At 41.1% G+C, this 21,851-nt stretch overlaps 1 protein-coding gene across 5 annotated transcripts in view; it reads left to right on the forward strand.

The window, feature by feature from the left end:
* PHF21A (PHD finger protein 21A) overlaps positions 1-12,875 on the forward strand; it is a 127,721-nt gene extending 114,846 nt beyond the window's left edge. For 3 of the 5 annotated variants that reach the window (XM_027706078.1, XM_027706086.1, XM_027706091.1), the window contains exons 14-18: positions 2,105-2,268; positions 8,367-8,522; positions 10,157-10,232; positions 10,549-10,652; positions 12,542-12,875. In XM_027706078.1, coding sequence (XP_027561879.1) covers positions 2,105-2,268; positions 8,367-8,522; positions 10,157-10,232; positions 10,549-10,652; positions 12,542-12,796 — 755 coding nt within the window. In that variant the 3' untranslated portion in view covers positions 12,797-12,875. Of the gene's footprint in view, positions 1-2,009; positions 2,033-2,104; positions 2,269-8,366; positions 8,523-10,156; positions 10,233-10,548; positions 10,653-12,541 lie in introns of all 5 variants that reach the window. The other 2 variants (XM_027706099.1, XM_027706107.1) reach the window with 1 other exon arrangement.
* Positions 12,876-21,851: the final 8,976 nt, after the last annotated feature.

Genomic DNA, 21,851 nt, shown 5'->3' on the forward strand with positions numbered 1-21,851 from the left:
TGTATTGTTACTGTCAAGGAGAACTTGGTTATGGAAAAAGTGTCTGTGCCCTGAATAGGAGAGAAAACTTAGTGTGACAAAAGCCTTGTTCACCGCTGGGAGTAGAGATGGGTCCTTCAAAAGAACAAGGAAAGCTACCATGCTCTTACTAAGCGCTTTTCTGCAACCAGAGTGCCACTTGTTCTAAAGTGAGAGAGGATCTTTCATATAGGTATGCAGTATTATTCAGAAGAAATCCTTCTGTAGAATAGGTGAAATTTTCATGCTTAGATTATGGTGAAACAGGTGAGTCAGAACAGTACGGAAGAGAATATGATACCATTTTTTTGTGTATGGCATTGACCACACTTACATGACAATCTTTACCTGGTTTTTGATGATTTTCTGCAGTTCTTAAAGACTCATAATACCTTCTCTACTCCTGAGTTTGCTGTCTAAAAAAAGTAATCAATGAAATAAAAAAAACCCCTAACAGTCCCACCTAGCACTGACCAGTTCCATTATCTTTTGGGCTTTTTGGCTGCAAGGTCAAATATTCTTTTGACATGTGCTCTTCTTGATATACCTCTTCAGTCCAGCAGGCAATGTGGCAAAGCTGGCACTTCTGCAGCTATGCTGTTTTTAAATAAAAGACATGTCTCTACTGCTGTCCTCTAATAACATTAAATGTATTTTTCAAAATGATATGATGTAGATTTTATATAGAGAGATTTGCATTTACTCTGTGGATTAATGTTTCTTCTTATAGTAATGATTTCTTAATTTTATTTTAGAACTCATTGTGAACAATTACTGTATCAGTGGAAATGATTGCATGCTTTTGTACTTGATGCTCTCTTATCCTGTTTTCACAACTGACTATTAAACTTTCTGATTTTTTCCTCACACTCTGTTGTGAGCCTGTACCTTGCATCAGCACCAAATTAGTAGCACACATTTTCAATTGACAAAAGATTTGGGAGTATACATTTGTCTTGTAATTTAATATAGCAATATATTGAGTAAAAAGCTTTTGCAAGCATGTGCCCTTGAGAGCTTTAGTTTAATTCTAGATGGTGCTGAGCATTTCAGAAATTTCAGCCCTGGACATCACTATCAGAAATCGGTTTCCAAGGACGTACTTAGTTCTGGAACATATCCAGACCTTAAATGCAAGGCTTAGCATGTTAATAGGTATAGACTGACAACCTGTAAACATAAAATCTGGGGAATTATTCCTAGATCCTAACTCCTTTATGTTTACATATCCATAAATTACCTGGAGAAGGGAGGCAGAAATTATGGTTACCTACTGGGTTTTTTCCTGTCTTGCTTTGCATTCATAATTTTATAAAAATTGTTATGAACACACTTTGCACATCTGCTAGTCTAAAGGAGCATTTAGGAGTTGCGCATAACTAAACATACTTTACTGAGAAAGTCCGAGAAAGAACACAGATTTTGGAGGGGGTTACTGTGGAAGACCAGTGATAGGTTAAAACTGGTAGTAGTTATGGGTTGGACAAGAAGACCTGTTCTTGAGGTAGCCTAATTTTAAAAATGTACCAGTAGGGTAGAAAGTGCTGATCTGTGGATTAGTGGGTTTTAAAAAGGGAGAAGAAAAGTAGGGGGTTGGTGAGTGTTGGCCTCTGATGAAGGACTTAACCTTTGTGTAGATTTATGCTGGCACTAGAAAGATAGGGAGGTGTTGGATAACACTAGAAAGGATTTAATAGTAGTTATTGTCACGTCTCTCTAGCTCTGATGCCAACATGTTTCCCCTAAAAACTGAACAGCCTCATTTCTAGGAGTGGGAAGTGCCCCCATGCTGCTTTTGTGGGAATAATTCTTTGACCCTCTACAGAGCTTATTTCTATTTCTTTCTGAAATGCATCTTTTAAGTGTTCTCTCCTTGCAAAATTCTACTTAAAGATTTCTAAAAAATGTTTAAATCTTTGCTTCTGTCCTTCCACTTGTAACTTTTATATTAACTTCCTCTCTGTGCTACATCATTTCCTTTTTCACGCTAGCCAATGAGGACCACTGGCCAAAGGTATGTAAGATCATTTTTCCTTTCTTTTTTTTTTTTGTTTGTTTGTTTGTGTTCCCTGTTGTTAATATGTAGGTCGTCCACCTAAATACAACACGGTGTTGGGGTTTGGGGCTTTGATGCCCACATCCCCTCTGTCCAGTTATCCTGACTCCCCTGAAAATGAAAAGACAGAGACCACATTTACTTTTCCCGCAGCTGTTCAGCCTGTGTCCCTGCCTAGCCCCAGCTCCACAGACGTAAGTAACTCTTGGGGAGGGGATTACTTTTAGAAAGTTATGCAGAAACAGACAGAAGGAAAATCATTGCAGATTTTGTTTCTTTAGTCTCACTCATCATTTGTCCTTATTCAGAGCAGTGAAACAGTTCACCATTTTTTTAACACCCTTCCTTTTTCCTCCTGCACCTATGTTGCAATCCCGTAAAGATTTTATTTATAACTCCTTCTGTGGATTGAAACATTGGGAGGCACCAGGCATGCTAGATGAGCTCATTTCTTTTGTGCAGTGTCTGAGATCTTGTCTGACTGAATTGAATCTGTCATCCATGAAAAAGGGGCGGGAGGGGAAAAGAGGAGAATGAAAAGTATTAGTTACAGACCATAATAACAAAAAAGTTATGTTTCTGTAATGAGAGAAGGAGGTAAACTGCTTCATCATGCAGAATAGCCAAGAGTATTTGCAGTATTTGCAGCACTGATTTGGCAGAAAGTGTATCATACCTGTTCAGTGTGAAGAAAAGAGTTCTCAGGAGTTGTAGTGTACTTTGATTAAAGTGCTTACATTTTAATGACTCATATCTACAGGGCACAGTTTAAAAATCAAAAGGTGGTTGCTTATTTCTTCGTAGCAGTGCTGCAAACTCCTTCTGTAATCCTTTTTTTAGAAAAGATATTGTCACATATAGTTGAGGCCCAACCATTTGAAACAGGCCTTAAGGAAGAGTTGGATCATTTTATTTTCATCTATATAGTTGCACTGCTGTAAGTACATAGACTGAGACCAACCCTACTGACCACATAGAATGGGGAATAGAAACCAATTCTAATGGGGAATAGGAGCCTCTTAGCTGTATTTGTTCTGCAGAAGTAACAGGAGTAGAAATAGTACAAATATGTCTGAGGCACTGAAATAAATAGATGCAATTCTGATACCCAGGGAATATGTATGTGAAATTAAAAGGTTCTATTTTATATAGTAATTTTTGAGAGCAGGATGGCACTTGACTGTAAAAAGCCTTTCTGGACAGTCAAATGAATGGGACTATGAAACAGCCCCTCAGGGATAAGGTGAGACAGCTTCCTGTCTGGGGACTTTAAAAAGTAAACAGTACAGATAACTTGTAAATATGCTGAAGAGCACATATTTTACATTGGCCCCAAGAGAAGGACTGGATGATGGGGTAGGGGTCTTTTCCATCTCTGGCGTGTGTGTATGCTGCCAAGTCTTTTCCCACTGTGTAAGAGCTTTCTAAACAGTAGGTTGAGTTGTTGCCCTGTTTTTTGGCAGCAAGCTAAATCAAGAATAATGAGTTTCTGTAGCATTCAAATCTAGTTCTGAATGCCCTTAATTTTCTGGATTAGGATCATGTTTAGGCCTAGGCTTTGAATTTCTTTAGTATTCATTAATTAATCAAAATTTAAGTGGTTTAAAGGAGACGATGGAAGATTACACAGCTGATAATAAGTGTTCTCTCCTACCCGAACATACTATCATATAGCACAGTAACACTCTTTCGCCTTTAAAATTGTATATAAGTCCCCTTTAATGTTTTCAGACAAGGTGTTTAATTTATACACATGCAACAAGACTAACATTTTTAAAGGGTTTCATTTTTTTAAAGAACTTTATGCCAAAGTCCCATTCAATACATATTCACTATCAATTGGGCTAATTTGGTAGACTTCTCAGAAATACTTGTTATTGAGTTCTGCTTAAAATAAGATACATGTAAAAGTAAAAAATATAGTTCGAAGTGCTGATCATTTTTTTTTAAATTAAAAATAAAGTATGTAACAAAATGTAACAAAATCTTCAAAGATGGCAAAATGTCAGAAAGGAGACAAATATCTATTCTTTTGTCATTACATCTTATAATTCTTACTTGTTAATCATAAAGAGAGGAATGGTTTCCAATTGCTGTCATGAGCTGGAAGGTAGTCTTCTGTTAATATATTATCATAAAATTGCTGTATAAGCTTGTACAGTCACATCACTTTTTTGTGATTTGGTTTCCTCTATTTATATATTTGTCATGCTGCGTGCTTCTCCCATCTGAGTTTTGAGAATTTAGCAATACTTGTAAAAACCTTTAGCATCCTTGGCTGGAAAAGCGCGATACAATCCTGGAAAAGTAGTATATATTTAAACAGCAACAATACAAGTCATGCTGGAGGTGAAGACAAAGAGGAAAATTAGTTCTTTGGCATGTAAGGACCTCGAAACTTAATTAGATGTAGAATACAGTATCCACTGAAATGCTTATGCCACATCTTATGACTGGTGCTGCCACTGAGGAGAACTGTGCTGCCTGTCACCAGCAGTCCTTTCTCATCCTTGAAATGCCTCCTATGTTGTTTCAGCACAGATATATCTGAGGCCTCATAGTGATCTGCATAAGGGAACTGGCATAGCTAAAAATTATTAGTTTTAACCAGGATTATGCCCTAATCCAGTTAATTTTATAGACACACACATTCTTGTGCCAGCTTCATACAGGCTGAAATGTGTGTTTGGGCATATACAGAAAGCAGGATCACTTCTTTTGGCCATGAGGCCAGACCATGTCATGTTGAAGAGGGTCTACACTGTTAGAAGATGATGTGACTATAGAAAGGTCTCTTTATTCTAGATGGGACAGAACATGTTGTCTGTAGCCTCCAGCTTTTGGAGACTTAAAAATGAAAATACAACAAGCGCATGCCAAAGAAAAAGGCTATTTCAGAAGTCTCAGTTAAAACAATTGAGCAGTTCATCAGACAGATACAGAAGAAGACTGCAGTTTGGCTATCTTTAAAATATTTTTGCATTAATTTGCTGAGAAGGTCTAATTCCTATAGGCTTTAGAATGGAAATTTGATTTTAGCACTTTAGTAATCTTTGCGTTTAGCCAGCCTATGAAAATTGCAAATCAGGTCAAGCACTTGGCATCAGGTTCGATGACCCAGAAAAGCCTTTTTGAATTTCTCCTGAAATGTCATTCTCTGAATGACAGGGAGAAATTTTGAAGGGAGGATGAAGCAGAAACTTGAGATGGGATTGGTGATAAGGATGGAGGGGTAGAAAGTAGGAATAGAACCTGGGAAAAGGAAGGAAGTAATGCAATAGGTAGGATTGAACAAAACATGAGCAAAACATCTTTTTTTTTTTCCCCTCTCTCTCTCTCTTTTTTTTTAATTCCTTTTTTCCTGTTTGGCAGTTGTTTGTGAATCAGTTGGTTATGTATGGTTGTTCCTCATGCAGTAGTGGCATATTCACCCGGAAGATAGCAGTTGCCTTTGAAGGTCAATTACTCAGCAGTAAGAATTGTGCAAAAATCTCTGTTCTAGTGATGGTTCAAGTCTGTGGTCACAAAATGCCTTTTCATTAGTAAATTCTTATATCAAAGCAATGTTTCAATTGAGATAAGCATCACAGAACATTCAGACTGCAAAATCAAACCCATAGAAGTTAGGAAAGGCCAGATTTATTATTGTTCTGATAATTAAATTCATTTACATTGTACACTCTGATCATCTTTATTTATGTGGTCATGAAAAATTCCTGTAGCAGAATGTTTAGCTTTCCCATGTTGTTCCAATGAAGTGTATGCAAAAGTATAGGTATCACATATTCAAACACACAAACTACATTTGATACTGTATTGTTCAGTTCTGTTGCCTAAAGCCAGGCCCTGCTGCTCTAGACACTTTATAAAAATAAAGAAAACTGTTAATTATCCAGAAGGCTTTAATTTGTTTTCCTGGTCCCTTGATGAAGAGAAGATAGAACAAAAAGTGATGTTGAATCACCTTTTATGGTGTCTCTTCTGAAATTATTCTTCAGTCACTTCAGCCTGCCTCAGTGAGCTTTGCTCTAGCCTAGGTTGACTGCCTACAGCCTACACAGAGCTGGTTCAGAAGCTGAGGTTAGTAGGATGCATGTCACAACATCAAACCCAGCACCTCTTTATGCATATATTTGTTAACTGCCCATAAAACCTGGGGCATTTCTTTGGAATCCAACAGTGACTGGGTTTTTGGTAAGGACAGCTATTAATTGTGAGGAAATGCCCTGAACTTTGCATTACCAAAAATAGGATTGTGAATTTTGTGCCTGTGTGTTGTCATCTCCATGTGTTCAGCTGCATTGCACACTGATCAGCTGTATCACTACAGGTTTTGCAGCATTCAGTTGATTTTGGAATGTTCTGGGTCTAAATTTATAAATGTCTTTTCCTCAAGAAGCAACTACATGTGTCTCTTTTGTAGGTCTCTCAATAATTTTGCACCTGAGCCAGTTACCAAGAGCCATTGTGTAATCTGTGGCAACCCAAGCATCTTAAGATATGTAATTCTCTAGAGTAGAATTTTTTTTCTAAAATGAGAGAATTTTCCTCTTAAATTTTTCCTTAGATTGCAGAGGATTTTATTTTAGCTTATATGACATCTCCTGTCTACCTTCCTTTCCTTGTACTCACATACCACTTCACAAGAAGCATGAACTGTCACCCATTTAGTTCTTCCATTTAACACTGAGGAACTCTTTGATGTTAAAGGATGAAGTAATACCATTATTCAGCTCTCAATGATTCCTGGGAGTTATGGATCCAAAGCATGGCACTGAAAAATCACTAAAGAATGATCCTTTACAAAACATGAAATCACTGTTAACCTTGGGAATTAAGAGAAGAATAGCCCTCCCTTTGAAGAACGGCCTCATGAGTGAGAGAGCTGGGAAGTAGAAACCTGAGCAGGTTGCTTGTGTGTCATTCTTCTAACATGTGTATTATTTTAGCCATAGTGGAGATTAGTGTAATTTTTTTTGGCTGGTAACTTAATGTGTAAGTGCATGGCCAAATCTGCCATCCCTCGAAATTGATAGAACTTATTCACACACCTGAAAAGACAATATGCATCAAAATGAAACCTTGCACATGTTGATATTTCATATAGGGGAAGCATATACCCACAGTTCCACTCAACACACACATCTTAAGATCACAATCTTGCACATCTGGCGCATGTATGAAACTTCATTGTAAGTTGGTGAGAAGTTTGTATTTCAGACTCTGGGTAGGGCCTTGATGTGGAGTTTCCAGGGCAACCCACAGGTGGTGAGAGGAGAGGGCTGGGTGCCCCTTGCCTTCAATATGAATGCTGAGCCACCTTTCTTTCATGCCTCTTGTTCAAATATCCTAAAAACAGAGAAAAGCAAACAGAAACACCACCACTGCTCCTAGCATGAGATGGGAGTAACAGGAGAGGAGAGAGAGAAGAAAAAGTCACAAAAATCAGACCTACCTTTTTGGGATATTAATGACTGTAGAAAAAAATTCTCTCTAATGGTGAAGCAATAGTAACTAAACCTAGTTGTTTTAAAAGACACGGCCAGTCATGTTTTCAATTATTTCCTTTTAAAAAACCCCTTAGTTAGAATCTCTCTCGATACTCTTTCATCCTGGCTCTCAGCCTTTGTTAGTGATGAAACAAACCACTCTCTGTAGAGAATGAGAAAGTTTCGGCTCACAGCTTTTTTTGGTGCAACTTGAGATAGCCTAAGTGAAGTAAAAAGAATTGTCGCAGAACGTAATTAATTCTGTCCTTTTTCATTTACAAGCACAACCCCTTTTCCTTACAGTTTCATTTTTAAAGGTGACCTAAATATTTGACAGTGCTCTTTTAAGTCACTCGGGGTTTCTTACATACCATTACTGGCAAAAGACAGCCTCATCAGCATTCCTGGAGTGGAGTTGGGCTTACATCCAGAAATGAGGAGGGTTAAGAAAGTGTGTAGCTCATCAGTTCAGGCAAATAAAAAGCAGAGTAAAGTGGGAATTTTAAAGAAGAAAGACTATGGGATAGCAGTTGTTAAGAGAAGTTATGTTAATAAGTGTTTGCTGTACCATTTTGCCTCTGGAGGACAAGAGAGAGTGTTTGGGAGGACCGATGTCAGTGACATGCTGCCTGGTTTTCCTGTTTCACAGACTAAAAAGGGCTTGATCTTTTGGAATCCCCTTAGAAACAGTTTGTGCTGTAAACTTTCAATTCAACTAGGATGTAGATGTCAAAGGCCAAAGTTCACTTTTTGTCTTCTCTCTCTCTTTCTCTCACCCACACCCTTTCCCCTCAATTTTGTAGGGTGATATCCATGAGGATTTTTGCAGTGTTTGCAGAAAAAGCGGGCAATTGCTGATGTGTGACACATGTTCACGTGTTTATCACCTGGACTGTCTGGACCCGCCTCTGAAAACCATTCCCAAGGGCATGTGGATCTGTCCCAAATGTCAAGACCAGGTATTGTTTGACAGACAGGGGGAGTTATATACAATGCACTGTGAAGATTTTTCTGTGTAAAGAAAATAACCAGATTGCTTGGGTTACTTAAACCAAGACAGCCTGACACTGAACAAATCTATTTGATCTGTAATAAGGCTTGTGTGAAATTAATTAAACTACCTCTGTCGGAATGCATGCAAATACAAAACTGTTATGTCTTGCTCCCAAATTTGGAGTCTGTATTTGTTACCCTTGTGTTTTTGCTCTTTTTCTGGGCCAAAGCATCCAGACTTTTGGGAAAGATTATCCACGACCGATATTTCTGTCTTTCTACCCGTAGGAATTTTGCTGTTCATCTTAAGTTCATTGTTTCTTCAAAAGTTATTAGTATATTCTTCTGGACAAATAAATAAAACATTTGCACAAGCCTACCTCAATAGATAGGGCAAATATAAGCCCCTGTTTGCTCATATAAAGAGGTTGTCTTCAGTGATCTCTTTAATAATATCACCCAGCATCAGTATAATGAGGATACGTGAACACTTTGGTGGTCCTTCCTTGCAGATCCCTCTCTGAAAATACACGGTTGAAGCGAACAGATTATATTTTAATATTTTGTTCATAATTGCATTGAGATTACAAGATGAAGAAGTAAACTATTGTATTCCTAACCCTTCCATGGAACTCCAGAAGTTGCAAAGGACTGCTGATAATGAGCAGCCTGAAGCTGTTAGTGTTCTGTCTAACACAACATACTGCTTGGTCACCCACATGACCTTTGGTTAGCCAGGTGGTGATGTGAGAAAACAGCCTGACATATGATGTGCTGCTCAGAAGAACGAAAATCCAAAATTCAAGTGACTTGGTCACTAGTTGCCAGAGAGGAGGGACTGTGACCACTTCCCTCTATTCCTGCTCTTGCCTACTTTGACCTTACCCGTCCTCTTCATATTTCTGTGATAGGGAGGGAGATCTAGTAAATTCACTGTAAACTAACCGAGTCCTCTGTCTTCTGAGGTACCACTCTGATCAGTTATTAAAAATATGTGTCTTTCCTCTCAAAAAAGTTTGTGAGGAAGCAAAATGTAGGAAGGATATGAAAGACATAAATGGTTCTTACCCTTTTAAAGAGAGTTTGACAACTCTATTAAGATGATTCTGATAAGAAGGGGAGATAGGAGAGTTTCATGTTTTACTAGGCAGGAAGTGTGATGTTTGAATGTATGGTGTGGAGACTGTTCTGTGGCATGAAAACTTTTCTCCCAGAACAACTAAGATCAGCAATTTGTCTGAATCATGAAGTAATGTTTATGTCTCCTGGACAGTTTGAGTTCAGATATATTATCCTTTCATTCCTCTTTTGAGTTGTTCAGTTTCATTAATAGACTTTATTTGTGGCTATGGAAGGAATTTAGGAAAATGCTGACATTTGTAAGAAACAGGCCTGTTTTGTGGAAGCCACAATACAGTTGTGAATAATTCACTCTGTTAAATTTCAGAAAAGGTCTGTGAAGCTTCATGTTAACAGGGCTGAGACTAATGATAGCCATGAAAGAAAATCCTCAGTCTTTCCCTCTTTCTGTCTCTCCTTTTTATTTTCTCAGAGGTAGATTTTTTTACCAGCTATATCTCTATAAACAATTTTCTTTCAGATGCTAAAGAAGGAAGAAGCAATCCCATGGCCGGGAACTTTAGCAATTGTTCATTCATATATTGCATATAAAGCAGGTAGGAAAATGGTGGACAATGCTTTTGTTTCACTTTTAACAGAGGAAGGTGTTATTTTGGGAATGGGACAGAATGGTACTTCCTTTATAAAAGGAAATTAAAGGGGAAGAACCTTAATAACTATTGAAGTGAAAATACCAGTCTAAATATTTGTTAAGCCTTCTGTGATGCTTATGTATGTGAGTAAAATTTGGGGGGTGATTCAGTGCACAAGTTGTTGAATTGACTTTAAACCCAGTTATGATCTTTACATGAAGCAGTTTAGACCCTCTATTCACTGTTGTAACAGAAACATTTTAAATATCCTGTTTTGCAGCAAAAGAAGAGGAAAAACAGAAGCTACTTAAATGGAGTTCAGATTTAAAACAGGAAAGAGAACAACTAGAGCAGAAGGTCAAACAGCTCAGCAATTCTATAACAGTGAGTATTGTCCTCCCAAATAATTCTTCACCTGTGTTCTAGTGCCAGAATGCAGAGAGAAAACTATTATAGAGTGACTTGATGTACTAGACCTGTCTTCCACTGGATTTAGTGAGAACTAAGTGAGCATTTTCCTTTGCTTTTTAGGACTTTGAAATAAATGCAATGAAATACTTACATTGAGTCTCTTATACATGATCCATGCTGACCATGTAGGTAGACCTGTAATATCAGCAGGTGACAAAAACGACACAGAGCATTATCGTCTGTGGGCAGTAGATTGAATCAAATTCTCCAGTGGCTCACTTAAACAAGAATGGTGTGTAATGAGAGTTGTAGTCTTGTTGAGCTTTCCAGACCTTCCTGATGCAAAAGCGACTGTTTGCTCAAGGATGACTCTCAGGCTCTTGGCATGTTACCTTGGCAGTCAGCACCTGGACACTGTGCGGGGCTCTGCATAATATTTAATTAGACAATGTCATACTTCAAACCAGAAGCTTTAGTTTCCACCTTAGTTTATTGCAGTAATTGGAACATACATATTAATTTGCTCTCTCTTCTCACCTTAATATGCAAATCAATCTCTTGAGTTGCCAGTGTAAAGTTTGAGCCCCTCAGTTAGTGCAGTCCTGGTCAGTATCACATAATGAAACACACCGAAATCTCCGATGTGCAACATCGGTAAGGCTGGATACATAAGAAGAGACTTCTTAAATACAGATGCACTTTCCAAGCTGCCTGTCTTGGCCTACTGGAACAGAAGTGTCCTGTGTTTTCAGGCCCCTCAGTGCTGACAATACAATAAAATGATTGGGAGCAAACGAGTGGTGAGAGGTGCTGGTTAGCAGTTTGTGACACTGTCATCTTCTGATTAGCAGTAGCTGGGTGTAACCTGAGCAGCACTAAAGCACTTACGCTGTTTCTCAGTGAGGCACCCAGGCAGATGCAAGCCTTTTAACATGAAGGATTAGCAGTGGGTAAGGAGAGTGTTTATACTTACATTGGACCTGTCCAAAAACAGACACAATCGGTCTGGATTTTATGGTGTTACTATGGTGCCAGGAGCTGCATGTGAAAATAGTAAAGTTAAAACCAACTGTTTCTGGAGATCAGCATGAATAAAAGATTTAAAAAATGTAGAAAGATTGCCATCTTTGTGTAAAAGCCTGAATGTAACAGACATAGCTACTGTTTGCTCATTTTTGAGGGTTTCAAATGTACATATAAGCAGTTTTTCACTCTTGAAACATCATTTGTGGCCTTTTAAAAAAATTGTCTTACCCTGACACTTAACTGATGAGCTAGCTATGTTACTACCACTTCTAAGAGAAAGAAGTGGCCGCAAAATAAGATTTTCAAGTGAAGAGGAGTTTGTTTTCCTTTTCAAGTGCCCCTTTATTTATTGAGAGAAGGAAGTGATGTTCCTGCTAAAATGTATGTGAAAGCAAAGGCTGTATCCCACTAATGGTGTGCACACACTGTCTGCAGTCAGCTGCAGTAGGATGCCTGAGCTTGCAGATCTAAGCTAAAGAAATTTCAGTAATGCTATACTAATAGAAAAAATAGTAAGAACATATACTTGGAAGTTTTCCTTCAAAAAGAACACAAAAGGATGAAGCTGTCTGTGTTCATTTGCAGAACACCTTGGAATAAAAGGGAGCCATACCAGGTGACAGCTATGTCCTGACAATTTAATTCCTCAGCCTGCAATTATGAATTCTCCTGTGAACACAACCCAAAGACTTTTTTTCTTCTATGTTGGAAAAGTGAAATTGTAGCTGCTGTCTTTTCTAGGTTCTTACATTTAGATCTGTGAACAGCATATTCCTTCTTTTACCTGGTTTCATTCATAAGCTTGAACTTATTACTGCTTTTCTGTTTTGCTGCAGAAATGCATGGAAATGAAGAATACCATCCTTGCAAAACAGAAGGAGATGCACAGCTCCTTGGAGAAGGTAAAACAGCTGATCCGCCTCATTCAAGGCATCGACCTTTCAAAACCCATAAACTCTGAGGTCAATTCAGTAGCCATCTCCAACGGCATGGACTCCACTAACAATACTAATGCTGCCACCTCCACCTTAGCCCCCTCCCCTTCCCAGAGCTGCATGGTGAACTGTAACAAGGGCGATGAGACTAAATAACACAGTGAAGTTAAGAAGGAGCCAAGGGAGGTGGCGGCGAGGAGAAAGAGCAAAATAAAGAAACTCTAGAAAAGCAAAACTGGATTTCTTCTGGAAAGTGCAGAATTCTTTAGTTCTTTGGTTCCAGAGAGAGCGTGAAGATGCTTGTGCCAGGCGGCACCGGAGTTTGCCAATTGATCCTTCTTATTCTGTGTGTACATGCGAAGTTTGGATCATGTTACATGAATAGTGCCAGCTGGGGGTTCTTTGCCAGCACCATGCCAAGTGAAATAATATATTTACTCTCTCTATATTTTACACCAGTGTGTGCCTGCAGCAGCCTCCACAGCCACTATAGGTTTGTTTTATTTTTGTTTGGGGTGAGGAGCAGGGATAAGGGAGGAGAGCAGGTTTCAAGTTCCTATTTGCAGAACAGTTTGTTTAGCTAGGGGAAAACAAAAACAAGTCCAAAGAGCCTATGGGCTTTTCCTGTTTCTAAACTCTCAGTACTATTAAACCAAAAAAACCAGAAATATAAATTATCAAATCCCAGTGCCCAGAAGGGACAAGTCTATCAAATAAGCAGTATTTACTATTGTTTAGACAGGAGATTTACAAAAGGAAAGGAGATGGACTTTTCACTGAGTAACCAGCACATATAATCATATAATCATAATATATGCTGAGTTGGAAAGGACCCACCAGGATTATCGAGTCCAACTCCTGGCCCTGTGCAGGACACCCCAAGAATCACACCATGTGCCTGAGAGCATTGTCAGAACGCTTCTTGAACTCAACCAGGCTTGGTGCTGTGACCACTTCCCTGGGGAGCCTGTTTCAGTGCTCAACCACACTCTGGGTGGAAAACCTTTTCCTGCTATCTAATCTAAACCTCTCCTGACTCAGCTTCATGCAGTTTCCTCGAGTCCTGTCACTGGTCACAAGTGTGAAAAGATCAGTACCTGCCCCTGTGCTTCCCCTCACATGTATAGGCTGAGGATCTACTGTCCCAACAGCTTGGGGTTAGTCCTGTTTCTTCACATTAAACAACAGACTTGCTTTGCAGAGTTGGTTTGGGTCCTCACATTCATCCATAAAGTCTATGTTGGGAATGGGAAAATGAGGGCCAGAATTCAGGGTCAGCTTGGAGCATTGGATGGAGGTGTCTCAAGAGAAAATGTGCATCAATTACTTGAAAATGAGATTTCAGCCCTTTTCTGTATTTATAAACAACAAAGGTATCCTGAACAAAGTAGCACATAACCCAGATGTGTGAACTCAACAGAGAAATGTCCTTTTCTTTCACTTCCTTTCTCTTCTTTTGGTAACAAGAACTAAATAAGGAATAGAAAAGCTGTTTTTCAGGCTGACAGTCTAATTAAAGAGGTAGATGGGACCTTGCATGGTATAGATTAGAAGTAATAGTGTCAGTGAGATACAGTGAGTCTTTGTGAGTCCTTGTGTCATCGTTTTGGGCACTGTTTTTTTATGCAAGGGCAAAATCTTTGTATCTGGGGGAAAAAAAACAACTTTTTTAAATTAAAAAGGAAAATAAAAGATATTGAGGTCTTCCTAGTGTTACTTAAAATAAGATCAAGGTAAGAAACATTGTAAAAAAATTACAAAAGTGCTATTTGTTTCCTAAACAAGTGATTTCTATTAAAAAGGTGTCAGAACTGGAGAAAATGCTGTGTACTTAGAATTTTTTAACACAGACTTTGCTTATTTATGATCACATTCTGCTGTGTTTGTGTTTTAAAATCAAATGGGACAGTTTCAGTAGATTATACCATACATCTACTGGCTAAACTCTAAAGAGAATCAAATCCTACAGTGCTGGATCTCACCCCACCTGGAGGATCGGCCAGGCTTGTCTCTGTTGTTACCATCTTTCCCCCATTCTTTCATGTGTTTGTAACCCAGAGGAAAGCAGTTGACAATGTGCTTGTTTAAGGTTTTTACAGTTTTGTGATATGGACTGATTCGAGCCTTGAGGATGAAAGACAGTGAGTTGGTTGGACTGAAATCGCCTTCCATTATCTCCTCTTGTTTAAGAAGTTCATCTCTTATGTATAATCTTTTCACTCTTGACAGCAAAGCTTACCTTGTGCTTCCTGACTGTGGGGTCTGTCTCAGTTTAGGGTGCTGATTGTGGTCACGTCGGATTGTGTCCCAGAGCTGTCTAGTTTCATTACTGCATTTAAACATCTGAGCAAAGCCTGTTTCCACTGGAAGTACTTGGAAAACTCCCTTTACTTCTGGTGGGAGCAGAGTTGAGCTACTACATACACAATGTGAGGCAGTGTCTCCGGTGTGGTGGCCTTGAGAGCATGCGTTGTGTGGCGAGGCAGACCTGCTCAGCCATTTCTAGTGGAAGGTAGAAAAGCTTTTGATTTCAAGGATGCATTTCTTAGTCAGAAGTGAATACTCCACTAAATAACCTGAGACAGTTTCTTTGCTGCCACAGCCAAATGGGCTTCTGTGGGGTTCTTAGAGCTGTTTTCCTCCCTCTCCCTTAGGTTGCCCTTCTGCCCTTTAAGGACTTTTATTCCTTCTGTAGAAGTGTGCACTATTTTCAGCTCTGAGCTCAGAACTGATATCCTGAGTTCTCACATTTATCTGCAGTTGAGAAAGTGACTCTTAGGTGCACTTCTCAGCTGTGATAACCTCGACTCTGTCTTTTGATGTTTGAGTTCTGTTCTGGAACTAGTGGAGCTGGAAGGATAAGTTAGCATGAGTGGCAGGGAGACGGCTGGGCAGATGACATCAAAACTGATCGTACTAAAAATGTCCTTGCATCAATCCAGTTACCCGTGGGGGTCATCACCACAGGGCAGCACTGGGCCAGCAACCCATAGCATTTAAACAAAAGACTGTCAATTTCCAGGGTGGAAGAGAGAAAGCAAACTGAACATGAGCCTTCTTTCCATAGAATATGAGCCATCAGCTAATGGCCAGATATTCAGGAGAAACTGCCTTTTTGAACAGGTTGCTCTTTAGTTGGACACCGGGCTAATTCTTAACATCATCTTCTGAAGCATCGAGTACATTCCTGGTAAGAGACAGTCTCAGGGATAGGCGTGCTGAGTCTTCATGGTTCTCATGTTGTTTGTGGTGTTACCTGCTGAGCTCTCTTGGAAACACTGCAGTATTTGGAGGTAGCAGGCTATGCCTGGAGACTAGATAGTCCTTCTGTTTTCTTTGCTGATTCAGGAGGGAATGGAAGTGAAATTCACTAGTAGCCATATTTAAATTTGAGCACAGTTAACCAGACAGGAGATGTTAAAGCAGCTATTACTGCTTTTCTGAGGCATCTTCTTGTCTCCAGAATCCAAGTAGATAAGACTTTTATGTCCCTTTTGTTACAGCATTTGTGTTCCAGACTGTAAAAGGATGCATTTAGTTAAACATTACCTGGCAGATCTTAACTTACAGTTTTTGATACTGCTTAGGTAGTTTTCTCTCTCTCCCACTGATCCTGTTCAGATGCTTTTTCTTCCAGCTCTGCAACAGTCAATAGACAAGGAGCATTCCCAGAGCTGCAGTGGCGCTGGCAATGATGCTGCTATGTAGGCAGAGTAAATTGGGATTATCTCTGCCCAATTACCAATAATAGGGTGGAAGGGGAATTGGCATTTACTATATTCAGAGGAAAATAAATTTTTTTTCTAGGTGCTCCAAGAGGTTCCAATCAAGGAAGAAATTTAAACTCTTTGACAGCTTAAAGCTCAAGCTTGTGTTCTGGGTTTGTATTGGTTTGGGGTTTTTTCTCATGTAACGTTTGAGATAGAATGAGTTTACACTAAAACTTCTGCTCTTTGGGAAGCTGTCATATGGAATGTGGTTTTGTATTTCCAAACCACCACCAAGATATTAACTAATTCTTATGTCATTGCTTGTCATTGGTGGGAAACAAGTGGCTTTTAAATCTCTGTTATAAGGGAAGCGATGAGACCACAAAGGAAGCTCATATCAGAGACAATCCTGGCTCTCAGCCCAGTGCTAAGGACTTTTAAGAAGTACTCTGCTCCTTTGCTCAGAAATAGAGCAAGTGCTGCAGAAGTTGTTTTTTCCCTTCTCCTTGCAATCTGTTCTTTAAACAGCTGGAAAGGTGCGTAGTGGTCAGAGTGGCAAAGTGAGCATGTGACCTGGCTAGAAGGATTAGTACTATCATTATTGTTCTCATTATTTTTGTTTAGAGCCAGCAGTGATTTTAGTGCTGTACAAAACCCAGTAAAAGCAATAGTTCTAGGGATGATTGGCAGATAGAGTGAGTAGTATGGCTGATTCTTCCAGGACATCATTTTTAGCCAGGAGTTACCATGTTGGTGGGATGAATTAATGTTTTACATTAGCAAAACAGGGCTTTGTTCTATGTCGTAAGCAAGTTTCTGTCGGTGGGGATATGAATTAAAAGCTGCTACCCTAGAAATTAAAAAGGTGATAATTTTATCGGCAGATCTGTTAGTTTTATTGTTGGCAGAAAAACAGTATTGTAGTTTATCCTTCCTAGCTGACCAGGCTTAAGAAAGCAAGTCTATATTCCATCTGTTTAGAAATGTGAACCCTAATTCTGACCTCCTTGGCTTCAAATCATCTTCTTCCATGTACTGTTGCAGAGACAGCCCTGAAAAGCAACGTGGTCAGCATTCAGGAGAAGCCAGAGTGAAATCTCCCTCTTAGGCCCACCAAGCTGTGGCAGCCCACAATACAGGGAGTAAACTCTGAAATTTCCTTCCCATGTGGATACAATGGGAAATATTTGTGAATTTGTAGTGTGCATGTTTCTCTTTCTTTCCCCAGCTGGGTTGCACACTGCTCTCTTTGCTTCTGAAGCACTAATGATGAATACACGTTTTTTAATGAAATGTGTTTTTAAAATAACATGGGTTTAAAATATCATATATTAAGACGTTAAACCAAAATTCACTGTTTTACTGAGGGCCTCTCTCAATGAACTGCTCAGATAATCACTGAAATGCCAATATTACACTTCCTTGTCGACTACTCCCCTTTGGGCAGAGTTTGTTGTCTCTTTTTAGGGCTGACCCTTTTTCACCTCCATTTGTCCTGCCTTGGAATTCTGAAGATCGGGGCAAGTTCAGCCTTGCTGGGTTACTGCAGAGAGTTTTCTGAGAAGTCTGTAAGAGTCAGGAACCCGGAGAAAGAGAAAGATGTTTTGTCATGCAGCTAACTCATTTGGCACTTAGGCTTGCCTGGCCAAAAAACTACCTCAGCAGAGGCCATTTCTGAGCACTATGTGGATTCTGTAGTTTCTGGCATTCAGAAGGCAGAATGTCTCCAAAGAACCCTCCAACAGCCAGCTAGGTACTGGTGTCTGAGGGCATGCGAGTGAACCTCGCAATGACATGCTGTTGGATCCTTGTTTTCAGTGGTCAGACCTGGACCAGGGAATGATTCAAAAATCAGATGGCATCAGGAAAAGATGATAGTTGCAGACATCTTGTCTCCTGGTTATTGCTGTCTTACTCAGACCCTTCTTTAAGCTCAGTCCTGTTTGTAACTCTACAGAATGGAATGTAATACTTGAAAAGTATGACTCTCTATCCTTTATCTTTAGCTTCCATTTTCCCCCTATTTCTCTCTTATCTGGGATAAGAAGTTTCTGCGTCGTTGGGTCTTGTATAGGCACATAGTTGATCAACTTGCCAATAAAGAAAATTATTTATACCATGCACTGGTAAGCTTGGTAATTACAGACCCATGAAAAGACAAAACACCTCTCCCAGAGGTTAATTTAAGATGTGGGCTTGTTTCAGAAAACCAAGACCTTACCTGTGTGAGAGTCTGTCTGTATCCCTGTCAGTATTACTAAAATGAGTAGTGAACAAAAAAGAGGCTTGTCAAGAGAACCAGTGCCGTGAAAATAGCTGTGCTGTGCGAGTCCCTGGAGTGTGTCTCATGAGAACAGCCAGGCCAGGGCTTCCCATCTCCCTGGGCCAGAGGTGGGTGCTGCAAGGGACAAAAGAAAGGACAGAAGCCTCTTGAGAAGGCTCAAGGGGTGAGAAGTACAGGGCTGGAGATGGGAAAGGAAGGGAGAAAGCAGGAGGAGCAAAGGAAACAAAGATTAACTGCAGGAATACCCATCTCCTCACAATGGAGCCCTATTTCACTCCTGGATTTTTCCTACGTTCACTTTCCCTCCTTCTCTCTTTCCACATTTTTCCTTTCTGCTCTGCTTTACCCCAGGTAAAGTTCAGTGGAAAGAGTAGAACAAAATTGCTTTTTATCCTACCTCAATTTTGGATGTGGGTTGATCTGTATTCCAAAAGGAGCAAGTGTGGTGGTAGAAGAGCTGCCTGGCTGCAGGTAGGGAAGGAAGTAGGCACTAAGTCATCCCTAGTTCTGCTTCTGCTGCTGAGTGATCCCATTCTGACAAGAGCCTTATTTGACTTCTAAGCCACAATGTCAGGATAAGGCAGATCAAGAAGACCTTGGGGCAGCCAGAGTCTGCTCTAATCTGGACCATATTAATTAAACATTTTCTTGGCTAGAAGTATTCCGGAGACTAGCTGAAGGTTCAGCTCTGCTAGTGTGGTTGCACCTTCCTAGTTCAAGTGTTACAATTAGCCTGGTTAAAACCAGCATCAGCTCCCAGAGGTCCTGGATCCCACTTGAGCAAAAGAGACAGTGTGGGGCAGGACCTGTGACTTAGGTACTTTTCCACCATCTTTTGGAGTATCTGTGCAAGATTCCTGTTCTCTGGGCTGTCACATCTGGCAGTTCTGTGCCAAAATCCCTCTGAGCAGCAATGCCTCCCTGTTTTCTCAGGATCTGGATTCTTTAGGGACACATGCAAAGGGGCACTTCACCAGTGCACCTAGACTGTGGCATGTGGTAAGTTTAATGTGACCTGTCAGAAGCTGAGGGCCCTGCCTCTAGGCTACATTAAGCAGCAGCCCATGGGACAGGCACCCTCCTGGGGGAAAACACCTGTCCCAGCTCTCGAGTGTGAACAGGGAGTAAGCTCTGTGTCTGTTCTTCTTCGCTCTGTAGTATCCAAGCAGGTGTCAAATGCTTCAGAGAGAGAGAAGCTCAACCCAGTCCCTAGTTCTAGAAAGGAAGAAGTACTAAGGGCATGTTTACTCTCAGGAGTGCCTGGGGAACTCAAAAGCCATGTAAGCTTGGTTCTGCCTGTCCTGGGTGGAGCTGTAGGATGGAAAGGCAGCAGCAGCGAGCAGTATCAATCCATTGGCTCTCAGCATTTTTCACCAACTGGGGAGTTTGCATCTTTTTTCTTTTTCCTGAATTTGCACTGGCAAATGTAAACCTCGACCGATTCCCGCCCTTTTGTCATGTGCCTTGTTAGATCTCTGTTGTTGGAAAAATAATGAAGTATTGTTGCCTCTGAGCTTCAAGATATCACTTTTCTTAGTGAGCCCTGGGGTTGTAGCTCAGGCGGGGAAAGGAGGCAGTGGCACAGGCCAGCTCCTGGGGCTGTGTTCAGTGGCCACCCTTGATTTTGGACCCCCAGCGCTGAGGTTGGATACTGCAGCAGCGCTGGGAAGATGCTGTGCATGTACAAGGGCAGGGGCTCCCCTGGCTTGTCACCCAGGTGTTGGCCTCTCAGGTGGGGCATGTTAGAATTGAGGGAGGAGGGAAAGAGAAGGCTCTGTGCCTCTCATTCGCCTCTGTAAAGCAGGTACTGGCAGGTCTGACTCCAGAAGAGCAGTTTTCCATGGCTGCGGGCACTGGGGTAGGCATTGTTGAAAGACGCTCTGCTGGGTGCGGCAGGAGGCTGTGTGTTTCTGCTTGTTCTGGGCTACTGTGTAATTTCTAATCATAGTCTCATATTTCTTTACTTAAATTATCACTGACATCAAAGCAGTGATTGACTCTCGAGCCAGGCATAGTCTTACCTGTCAGCTCTCCCAGGTGTGTTGTCTCTGAGTTGCTCCTGATGCCATATGTAACAGGCAGCCAAGACCCTCCTTAAGGAAGGTTTTTGCTCCTGCATAAGCCCCTGTGACTCGGTCAGCTTCCGGGCAGCCCCAAGCAACCAGAGCCAGGAGGCAGTTGTGTCCCACAAGCAGCTTCACTCCAGTTACAGCTGTAGGGTCGCCCCAAGCGCTGTCTTACACTGTCAGAGGCATCTTGGCTGCCTCTGATAGCCCCACAGAAGCAAAGCATGCCTTGCAAACTCAATTAAGCAAAGCTTAAGCAAGGTACCAGGAGGAAGGGGGGATCCTGCTAGTGCTGACCTGTTCAGACTCCTGCAGAGGAAGGAAACAACTTTGCTGTGTCAACAGCAGTGAAGTGGTGGTGAGCTGCTGCTGCCTGGGAGGTCTGGTGCAGCACTGGGGTGGCTGCCCATGCCGAATTTTGTCTTTGTGAGGCTGACTGGCTCTAATCTGCGAACACCGTGTCATCTGCAGCTGAGGGCAGGAGGGTTGTGAAGGCAGCTCTGCTTGTTTAGAGAAAATACTCAGGCCTCAATCACGGCTTCGTGTTCCTGTGATCATGGTGGCACCATCTCAGTAGATTTGTTGATACCACCACCCTGCCTGTGTGCTGTGCTTCATCCCATTCCTCCACTCCCACCCCAGTGTTTCACCCAAGACCAAGCTGTAAGCAGAAGTCTTGCCATGGGCTCGGAGCAGGACCTGACCCTGAAGGGCTCTGTATCCAAGCCCTGGTCCCTCCTCCAGCCTGTCTGATTTCTCCAGGTGACTTTGGTGAACAGCCCCCCGTTCTGGCAGTGCTGCCCCGCAGCCACGGGGCTGGTGCTGCACGGGGACGATGGCAGCTTCTTTCCCAGATGGGTTTGTGAAGGCAAAGCCATGGCTCTGCCCTCTGTGCTGTCCCGTTCCCCACCAATCTCCCGTCCTTGCAGGCCCTGGTGTAAAATGCCCTTTCTGACTGGTACTGCTCTGTTGTCACAGAATCACACCATGAGAACACCGACTTGTGAGCTGGTTTGGGTTTTTTAAATATCTCTATTTTTTTTAGCCTGATGCTCATAGTGATCTGCAGTCTCTGCTGCCTTCAAGTTCCTTGTGGTTTCAGTTTTGGTACAAATGTGTTTAGATTTTAGCAAATTAAAGTTGGGGGGAGG

Source organism: Neopelma chrysocephalum, unplaced genomic scaffold (genome assembly GCF_003984885.1).
Source record: "Neopelma chrysocephalum unplaced genomic scaffold, ASM398488v2 Primary Assembly neopelma1_24, whole genome shotgun sequence".
NCBI lineage: Eukaryota > Metazoa > Chordata > Aves > Passeriformes > Pipridae > Neopelma > Neopelma chrysocephalum.